Below are 10,746 nucleotides of genomic sequence, written 5' to 3' on the forward strand. Positions count from 1 at the left end.
TCTGGCAGGATAAAAATCTTCTTTTAGCTTTTACTGTGCTTGTTTTTGAGATAAAAAGGGTTTAAAATGCTACAAATGAGCCTGAGGGGCTCCAGGCTTCATTAACACCTATGGAGCCTGGTGCCCCTCAGGCTCATTTGCATAAGTTTAAAAGGCTTTTTTGCAAAAACCAGGGCTTAAGAATCTAAAAGGAGAGCAGATACTGCCAGAGGGGGCACACACCAGCTGTGTCGCTGTGCTTGGTTTATAATCCTTGATCCTGGTGGTAGATGTCCTTTAACATGTAGCCAGGAGTTTTCGATAAACTATAATTAACTTTTTTTTTTTAATCTAGTACTTATGTGAGGCCCAACATAAACCGTGCTGTTTGCACATGTGTAAAGGCACTGATATACAGGCTGAGATTTATTATCTGTCTATGCCGCATTTATAAAGGATTTAAGACAGTTGTTAGGCACTTTTAGCTCTAGTATGACCAAAGCAACGTAGGCCTATAAAAAGGGGATGTGGCTTCACACCAAAAAGTCAATTTCCCCAAAACAATGCTAACTCAACAGAATTTTGCCTCCGTTTCCCGGCGCAAAATTAGCCAACTAATAGGAGGTCTTATACTGCCCCAGATTTATCATCCATCATCAGACTTTTATATGAATCTTGCTCAGCATAAGACTGGCCTGGTCCAACTCTGCTATGTCTTACCTTATAACACTTTTCATAAATCTGCCCCACTATTGTCATTATTTTATACATTAAAGTGGTGGGTCAATGTATATATTAACATTAATTTGTGGGATGAACTATAACTCATCCAGAAGCAATATATGTAACATTTATTTTGAGGGAGTGCCATTTGTGTGGTTACTGTATATATTTCATTGATTTATAGGAAAGGAGGATCAGGGGCATCCTTTGAGATTTGACCTGCTAAATGGATTTCCTAGAGACAACCCTAAAGCCAAGACTGTTCCAAGCTGTAATCTAGGCAAAGTCACGGCTACTCTTATAGATTCTTAACTTAACATGTGTTTCTGTTTTCAAGTGTATAACTAGAACTCTATTCATACACATGGATTACAAATAGTGATCTTCTTACCTTGTATAGAGAGTGGTAGTGCTGGTACAAGCTCTGGTTTCTCCAGCATATTGCCAGGGTATACATACCACTCCTGGACCACAGGACATGAGTCTGGGGACCCTAACAAGACAGAACAAGAACACATGCTGATATCATAATGTAACTAAATCTACTCCAAAATGTGATCAATAACTTCCAATGCATCCACATACAGTATTTGGTGAGGAATATCCCACCTCTGTTCAGAGAATCCCTTGTTACCTGGAGAGTTAGAACCCATTAGGTAATACAACATGAGACGATTATCACACAGTGACAAGTTATAGGGGCTGCCCTCCACAAGGCTGGGAACACACAAATGTGTGCAATCTGTTGAAATTGACCTGCATGTTGTTCTGAACCCCCAGTCATATTGCATAGGATGGGAGTCCTTGCATCAAGAAATTTGCAGTTCTTGTATCATATCGCTAAATGATGCAAGGACTCTTGTCCTCTGCAATGTGTTCAGTCTGTGGGATCAGACCAACAAATGTGTGTGGACGGCATAAGACACAGTTATGATGAGAAACAATGAAATCCAGTGCAATATCTGTGCAGAGAAGTAAGGAAACGCATGTGTTAACATCGCGGTTAACGCATGTGTTTGTTAACACAATGTTGACATAAGCGTTAACCTTTGCGTTTTGTAAACTCAAGTGTTAACAGCTGTTTAATTAGGAAAATCACTCTTCAGCTATTCCATTGCGTTTTTAAACGCATGCGGTAAATGCAACGTGTGACCGCATCCTCAGGGCGTTTTGAACCCGTTTTTGGCCCATTTTTATGCAGTCCGTTAAAAAACGCATGCGTTTTCAAAAAACACATGCGTAAAAGCACCCTTACGGGGTTTGCAGAAAAACCTACCTCAGCTTTGAATTCTGCAGGCCCAAACTTGAGGCTGCGGCCACATGTTACGCCTCGTTTGCATTTTACGCATGCGTTTTCAAACAGCTAAAGAGGAGATTTGCCTTATTACATTCCTGTCAACACAGAATACAAAATGAAAGTGTTAAGACAATGTTAACGCATACGTTAACACACATGCTTTAAAGGGGTTGTCCGAGAGTTATGAAAAAAAACTAAAGGTGGCCGGAGGGGGCTAAAAAATAAAGATCTACTTACCTTCCGGTTTCCTCCAGTGTCCCGCACTGCTGTCGCTCATAAACATTGCCGCCGGAGCAACGCTGGACTCAGCTTCCGGCCGGATTCGACAACCTTCCAGCTCGCATTCACAATGCTGTGAATAGGGACGGGTAGGCGTGGCTGCCATGGACGGCCGGAAGCTGAGTCCAGCTCTGCTCCGGCGGATACCCGGAGGGCGTCAGAAAGTAAGTAGACTTTTTTAAGCAGCCCCCTCCAGCCAACTTTGGTTTTTTTGTCATAACTCTCGGACAACCCCTTTAACTTCACATTAACGCATGCATTTTGTAAATGCAATGTTGACAACGTAATTAGTTGAATCTCCTCTTCAGCTGTTAAAAAACCGCATGCGTTAAACGTAAACAAAACGCAATGTGTGACCGCCGCCTCAAAGAAAGTAGTCATTTTTGTTCATAGCAACAAGTCTGAGAAGAGCCTTTTCTGAACTGTGATTTATTGCGATTACTGTGATTATTTAGACCCTAAATTTACAATATAGAATAAAATCTGATATATTGATGAAGCCCTGCAGTACTTGTGAACTCTCCTACTTTAGAAAAGCATCTTGTCGCGTCTATTTATTTGCCTGGTGCTCGAGGTTTCCGATCCCCGTGGATGGATGGTTTCATGTTTTTGTAGCCCTATCAACGCTAATTGTATATTTCAGTAGATTTATGACAACAATTGCTGGAAACACGACTGAGCTTAACACCTACATGAAAATACCTCAATTTATTCCTCCGTTTCTTTCCAGAGGAAAAACATAAAAAAGAACATGTTTAACTTACAGTGCAAGTCATTAACGCCTGTGTAAGAGCGATGAAAGATAAGACTTTTTCCTGCTTAGAGGTCTCATACAATATAACAATCCCCTGCCCGGCGTTGCAGACATAATGACAAAACCCTGATGTAAGTGCAAAGAAATGCACATCCTCCACAACTATGTGTACAGCTTCCTTCCAGACTGTGGGCACCACTGGGGAGACATTACTGCAAGTCATATAAGGGTGACCAAAGTGTTTATTGTCTTATATTGCCCGGTCAGTATGTTAATAGACCCTAAAAGAGACTGTAAGGTTAAGATACATGGACAGTGCTTGTTCCTACATCGAAGCCCTATTAAGGTGAACAGGACAGGGCTGCAGAGTTAAAATAAATCTTTCCTTGATTTATATACCGCACACAGATAACGCAGAGCCGCACAGAGTTTGTCAAACTACCAGTATGTTATAGAGTGTGGGAGGAAGCTGGAGAACCTGGAGGAAACCCACGCAAACACGGAGAGAACATACAAATTCTTTGCAGATGTTGACCCTGGGACTTAAACCCAGGACCCTAGCACTGCAAGGCTGTAATGCTAACCACTAGCAGTGTTAACCACAGACACTTTTGTAACTTCACGAGTTCATATGAAACCAGCTGCTTAGTTTACTTTCAATAAAGTCTCAAATTATTCAACTATTTACCGTATATACTGGAATATAAGCAGAGTTTTTCAGCACAAAAAAAATCCTAACTCGGCTATGCATTGGCTATACTCGGCCAATGAAAAAAAAACTTCTGTGTTTGTGGGTGGGCTGTTTCCAGGATTGCTGTGCCAGATCTCACACATGCTATGTGGTGGCGATACATCTGACATCTACATTATTACATTGGCCATCTCTATTATCACTGTAGTTATGGTGGCATCACCTTATGTTCTTTCCTTTTCTTTTTTTTTTCTTTTTTTTTTTGGGAAATCTTCTATGATTACATATTTGATGTTTTAAAATTGGTTTTCCCATCAAAGGAGAGTCACAGGCCCTCTTAAATGTACCACGTTGCAAAAAGCAATCTAGCAGCAGTAAGGACGAAGAATAGCTGAAACTCTTCCCAATCTGGAGCAAACATCTTATAGATTACAGACTACGATACTCACCATCTCCAGTGCCAAGCAGAATTGCGTAAATATGTTGTCGGGCAATTCTATAGACCAGGGCTTGACAAGGGATGTCAGGGTCATTTTCATCCTCCAAGGTATTACTGCAGTCACTTTCTCCAAAACACAGGACATTACAGATCATGACATTGTCCCCTTTGTAGTGGTCTTCTAATGCAATCTGTAACGGATAATGAATAATATTGGATTAATAAGAGGAAATCTACCATTAAAAATCAAGCATGATAAACTTGGGGCACTTACTTATAGATCCAGACACAGTGACCGTGGAAATCTTCTTATATTTGTTATCCACGGTCTCCTTCCTTCTAAAATCAACTTTGATAATAATGCTAAGGAGTGCTTCCAGAGCAACAACATTCTGCAGATTCAGAGGCTGTTACAATGAGAAGAGCAGATCTCCCCCCCCCCTACACTTCCTGCTGTTGCCAGAGAGAGCAGATGGAGGGTGAGATATGTTCTGCTCAATAAAACAGCCTGTGAATCTGCAGCGCTGAGGGGCTCTTGTAAGACCCAATTTTAAAAGTCGATTTTACAAGGAAGGAGGCCATGGATAACAAATATTAGAAGATTACAGAAGTTACTTGATCTAGGAGTAAATTTCTCTGGTTTATACTTGATTTTGGTGGTAGATTTTCTTAAATACACATTAGACATCAACAATGTGTGGATTTTCTGGTATCAGGTTCTATTTCAGATTCCTATAATGGACAGCAAAGCTTCTTCCCTCTTAGATATTCCACCACACTGCCAGAAAGCCTGTTTGGTTGTAGCCAGTAAGTAGGTGTATTGGCTCCTGGGGAGCCTCCATGCTCTATATGGTATCCATGTAAAGAATCGGGGGCCGAGTACGTTTACACCTACTTAGGTTTATGAAAGTTGCACAATCTATACACGTACTCTATGCCCCAGGACCTGCAGGAGGTACCACCTACCCCAGAATAATGGGAATTCCAGCTCAATGTGTGTTTATGTATTATATGCAACCCGATTCACAAAAGGAGCTGAAATATTGATTCATTTCCTTTTCACGCTTTCATGTTGGATTTCATCTATCTTTAACTTCTGGCACCTGTTAATCTTCCTGGCTGTCATACATGTAAAGACATGAAAGGCATTTCCAGAGCAGGAGAGCTTTACAACTTGTCAAAGATGACGAAGTAGTGGAAGTAAAGGTGCTCTAATACCCTTCCTCATAGTATGGAGGACAGACCTTGTTACTGGTTAACATGCTAAGCTATGGTCATGAGTGGCCCACTACAACTTCAGACTTGTAGGCGCTGATCTAGGCTGGGACAACACTCTGGACAGCTTTTAGGACACTTATTATTTCTGCTCAGGCGTTTACATTATGTATGTATATTTACATAGGAGTTCTCATATCTAGTAAAACCGTGTAACTCAGAGCTCAACAGAAAGTGGGTGGACCTACAGATTTTAAACTTATTTTTTTTATTAGTGATTATTGCTGGAACATTTTAAGTCTATGCACGCGCATGTTTTTGGAAATATTACCATTTATGCCAAGACTGAACATGTTAATAGAAATATAACCATTTAGCCTCCATCTGTATACAGTATATTTATATAGCATACATTTCTCACTATACAGTATATAGTAGTAGTCCTGCAGACTATTGTAAAATTCAATGGCGGATGGATGCTACTGTTTGACATCCATCTCCAGCCTCTAGTGAACGGTGTATCCCCAGTGAACACCATGAACATCAACAGCAGTTAACCACTATTACACTTCACACTTTCCATGAAGGACCTGAATAGGAGGACATATCCTATTGTATGAGGCTGCAGTGCGGTACCTTGCAGCCCTATGTTCTATGGATACATCTGAAATCCTGCCAATGTTTACTTACAGCAGAGTGAAAAATGTTATCAGTAGTAGCTCATGCACATTATATGCTGGCCCTAGACAGACTAAATCAGCATTTGTGTGCAGTAACTACACATACACATGTGCAGTAATGAGACTTCTCAGGGTTAAAACATATGATTAGATTTTTCAAGAAACCAAACTGAACCCTACATTTAGGGTCCACGATATAGACAGCCTACAATTAGGTCTTCTCTTTTTAGAATGATAGGGATCCATTCAATAGGTCATAAATATAAAACTATATATAAAGGGTATAAGCTAGAAATTAGGCAGTGACTAACCCAAAGCAATTTCTATATGCAGCCTAGAAGAAACAAATCACTTCCAAATTCTACATAAAAGCAACTTGTACTGCGGATATTAAATGTCCAACACTATAGATTTTCTGTGCTCATCATTTGCATCAATCATGTGATAAATGCTCCAGAATGGAAGTTGTGTCTTGCAATAAGGAAGTCAGATTGCCATTAAAGGGGTACTCCTATCCACGTGCCTTGTTAGGGCATCACAGAGGAAGCCCATACACAATGTTCTGCCCTACAAGCCAGAGTGGAGGTTCAGTTCAGAAAAGGCATGCCAATTTTGCACAGAGACTGTTGACAGGTATATATAACCCGCTCATTTCTTACCACTGGCTATAAGGTGATTTATAGTCATACAATAGCATAAAAAGGTGTTACTGTCTGAAAGCTAAAGCTCAGACCTATGACTTGCACACAAGTTAATTTAATGCAAAATGAGCCAAAACTAATGAACTTTTAAAGGGGTTTTCTCAACCCCCTAGTGATGTTACGCAATAAAGATCATTTTTAACCTTTTACTTCACAATTTTACTCAGTTTTATTGCTCCTGTAACGCAGTGATGCTCAGTGCAAAATTCCAGGGTGTGGACTCTCTAAGCAGACACATAATGACTTTATGATCCATCTAGTTTCGTGAGCTGACAGTGTGGCTAGATTATCAGGGTACAGGTTTATATACACTTTCATTTACCTTCTGAACATTGTACTAGTATCTGACACATAGTAAGAGAGATGAGACAGATCAGAGATGATCCATGAGATGCCTATTACACACAATTACAGTCAGCTCTCCCACATCTATGCTTTTCAACAACACACTAGATCTGCTGTGCTTTCCTCCTCCGATAAAGATCTTATCTGTCTGTAACTTGTAGTTCTCCTCTTGCTACTTCGGCAGTGTGAGCTCCGTCCGGGACTGCATGGGGGCTGGGCTAGAGCGCAGGGAGCAAAGAAAGAAACTCAGCTCCACTGCCATCACATAGAAATCCAATATGGCTTCCCCGACCCCCAAGTCAGAATTTACAGGGTCATGTCTAGGGGCAACTGAAATTGTGTACTCCTGCACTGATACGGACAAGTTGGAATCATATCTGTGCAATGCTGTATTTTTGTTAAAAACAGTGAATTAGAGAATGTGTTATTTTGTTATCCTGAGTACATTTAAGAAACTTGTCTTCGTGGGAATACCCATTTAAGTAAATCTTCTCCCAATCTGTTCATCACTGGGGTGAACAGTGGTTTTATTACAGTGCTTGGTATTGCATCTATTTAATAAATTACCTGTACAACCTCCTGATCCTGGCATGGGCTTGATCTAGACAGCTCAGTGCAGTTGAGAAAGGATTGTGAAGTTAGAGATATCCATGGTGAGTTTTGCTGTGGTAGAACATATGATTGAATACCTTTCTGTAATAAGGTCATATCAAATGTTGGCTCCATCATCCTCTCTACCTCTCGAAGACCGTGTGGCAGAAGTTGTATCTTAGAAATAAAAGTAGCCACTGCTCTAATGGCATTAGCCCAGTTGTTCTGTTCATTACATGAGCCATATAGAGCAATACATTTCCTGTGAAAGTGCCCCACCATTTTTTCTGGAACAATATCATTACCAAGAAGACAGGCTAGAAGTGGCAGGTCCTGAAGACGGAGGCCCAACTCTCCACAGAAGCTTTCCCTGGAATACATCATTGTCACCAGCCTATTTAGTTGCAGTTTATTAACAGAAAAATATGGGACTGTGTTAAAGATCAAATAGTCGCTATCCTCCCCTAAAATGCCAAAACAGTTGTTCTTGAGAGCATAATCGGCTATCTCATAATCTCCTTCTACACGTGAGCAGATTACTTCCTGACCAAGTGTCTTTAAGGCAAATCGTGCAAATGTAGATATTCCTGATGGAATAAAGAACATATTGCGACCTGGTTGCTGTCTATCGGATTTAAGAACATTAAAAATTTTTGAGACTTTAATGCTATCCCCCAGTCGTCTCTTCACCCACTCGGAACGTTTCTTCTGCTCAATGACGCCATCAAAAACAAACACTAATCTTATTCCAGCATTGGTAAATGCCGCAATAAAGTTCTGTATGCTGCTAAGGTATTCCTTCCACTGCCCCCCATGTATCCAGGCATCGGGTGTATACCAGGTACGCAGGCAGCACATTGCATCAACAACAATGGTGGGGACGCCATCTGGATAAGACGACTGGTGCCTTGAGGCCAGAGTCTTTAGGTTGACAATGCTGCAAACATTGACACATGAATTCTGTGCAAAGCTCTGTAATCCTTTGATACCCATCTGTAGCAGACACTTTGGGAAATATCTATTGAGCAAAAAGGAAAGATCATATTAAAAATCAGAAGATTAGATACAGACAGACACTTAATTATTTGATAGGGGATAAATATTTGATCACTAAGAATCTGATCACTGCAACCCACAGCAAAAACAACACCATTCAATAAGAGTAGTGCCGATTGGACAGCCACGGCTCCATTTCACTTATATGAGGCTTTCCCTGCTTTATCCGGTAGTCCCATAGTCAAGAACAGGGGTCAGCACTCATTTATCATGAAGCATCTTTGATCGTTGGGGGTCGCATAAAAATTTGCCCATCACAGCACGATTTCAGACATTTAAGACACTGGGGCAGATTTATCAAGCTGTCTGAAAGTCAGAATACTCTTAGTTGCCCATGGCAACCAATCACAGCTCCCCTTTAAAATATTTATGAGAACTGGTAAAATGAAAGCTGAGCTGTAATTGGTTGCCATGGGCAACTAGAAATATTCTGACAACTTGATAAATCTGCCCCATTGTGTTTTCCCACCAGACAGCGCGCAGAGCCTTGTCAATCAAATTTAGGATGTTTTTATTCATTGGAGCAAGCAGAGACCTGGAAAATGATGAAGAATGCATAGATAAAATGCATTAGAAAGTAGCATTACTTGTAACTGAATGTTTTAAATGTATGTTACAAATGTAATGCTTTTCCCAGTGTGCCGGAAATGTAGGGCAAACCTAAATATAATAAACAGAGTTTTCTTCTTTTTTTTTCTTTTGATTTATTCATTCAGCCAAAGGGAAAACTTCTTTCAATACTACCATTAAGTTGTCTATCTAATGTGCTGAGGGCAGTTCCGCATGTAGAAAATTTGTTGGAAGAACCTTAGAGCCTGGCACTTGTCACAGGGGCAGGAGGTAAACATCAGTAGTAGCAAATCAATGAGTTTGTTCCTTATTGTTCCTCATAAGACTCTAGTCACCACCCAGCACCCACAAAGGTGCACTCACCACCCATGTCACATGCTGACAGTAAGCAGCAATAATATGAGAATGAGCTCCAAAATCCCATAATAATGTTCCTACAAGACACTGGTATCTCAGCTATGTATGACCTTATGTTTGAGGACCTCTGGCACAAGTGTACCCAACTAGTATACCTGCTACCTATAACCCCCTTCCCCACCCTTTATGATGTCCTGGCTACCTATGACCCCATAACAATGTGCCTGTGATATTCCCCCCATAACAATGAGTGTGCACCCCCACTAATATACCTGCTACTTATAACCCCCCTTCTCCACCCTTTACGATGTCCTGGCTACCTATGACCCCATAACAATGTGCCTGTGATATTCCCCCCATAACAATGAGTGTGCACCCCCACTTATCTAGTATGGTATTCCTGATGTAACAATATGATGCGATGAGCCTGTACCCTAATGTTATATACCTGCTAGCTATGAATCCATTACAGTGAGCCTGCAGCAAACTAGAACCCCCTGCTATCTATGCCCCATTGCAGTGCACCCACCACCCCCAGGTGTTCTATAGATGCCGGGCAATTACGTTAAAATCGTCCTTTGCGGGCGCGTGCTTACATTATAGTGGGAAGCGGATGCGTTTCTCCTGTACAGGACGCTTCTTACGTCACCGCATCACGTGACTGCGCCTGTCACGTGGTGCCGGATGTATGGCGGGCAGTTTGTTCGGTGGTGAGGGAGAGAAGCCTGATATCCGGGGGTGATATGTATGGATGTCCAGGGCACCGGGTCAGGAGAGTCAGCAGCCCGCGCTGAGGGTAATGGATGCAGTTACCTCTGATGTGGGAGGGAGAAGTTTTCCCAATGATATGTCTCCCACTCATTATCGTGTATGAGGCAGCATGTCCACAGTTCTCAGGTCTTCCCATCGACTATGATGAAACACTAATAAAAGAGCATCCCCAGTGACTGCAGAATTGGGCTTGTGGGTTACATACAAATGTAATCAGAACATCAGAAATGTTGGACTATGTGAGGCCATGTTCACGTGGTGCATTTGACTTTAAAAGTCAGCAGCAATTGATTATTCT

General features: G+C 41.3%; 1 protein-coding gene across 4 annotated transcripts in view; it reads right to left on the reverse strand.

The window, feature by feature from the left end:
* Positions 1–10,487, reverse strand: part of FAM120B (family with sequence similarity 120 member B) — a 70,500-nt gene extending 60,013 nt beyond the window's left edge. The window contains exons 1-4 of one of the 4 annotated variants that reach the window (XM_072141104.1): positions 10,274–10,487; positions 7,671–8,712; positions 4,173–4,353; positions 1,094–1,195 (exon numbers count right to left, since the gene is read on the reverse strand). In XM_072141104.1, the coding sequence (XP_071997205.1) occupies positions 1,094–1,195; positions 4,173–4,353; positions 7,671–8,687 (1,300 nt within the window). In that variant the 5' untranslated portion in view covers positions 8,688–8,712; positions 10,274–10,487. The remainder of the gene's footprint in view (positions 1–1,093; positions 1,196–4,172; positions 4,354–7,670; positions 8,713–10,273) is intronic. The other 3 variants (XM_072141102.1, XM_072141103.1, XM_072141101.1) reach the window with 3 other exon arrangements.
* Positions 10,488–10,746: the final 259 nt, after the last annotated feature.

This window comes from Engystomops pustulosus, chromosome 3 (genome assembly GCF_040894005.1).
Source record: "Engystomops pustulosus chromosome 3, aEngPut4.maternal, whole genome shotgun sequence".
In the NCBI taxonomy this organism is placed as follows: Eukaryota; Metazoa; Chordata; class Amphibia; order Anura; family Leptodactylidae; genus Engystomops; species Engystomops pustulosus.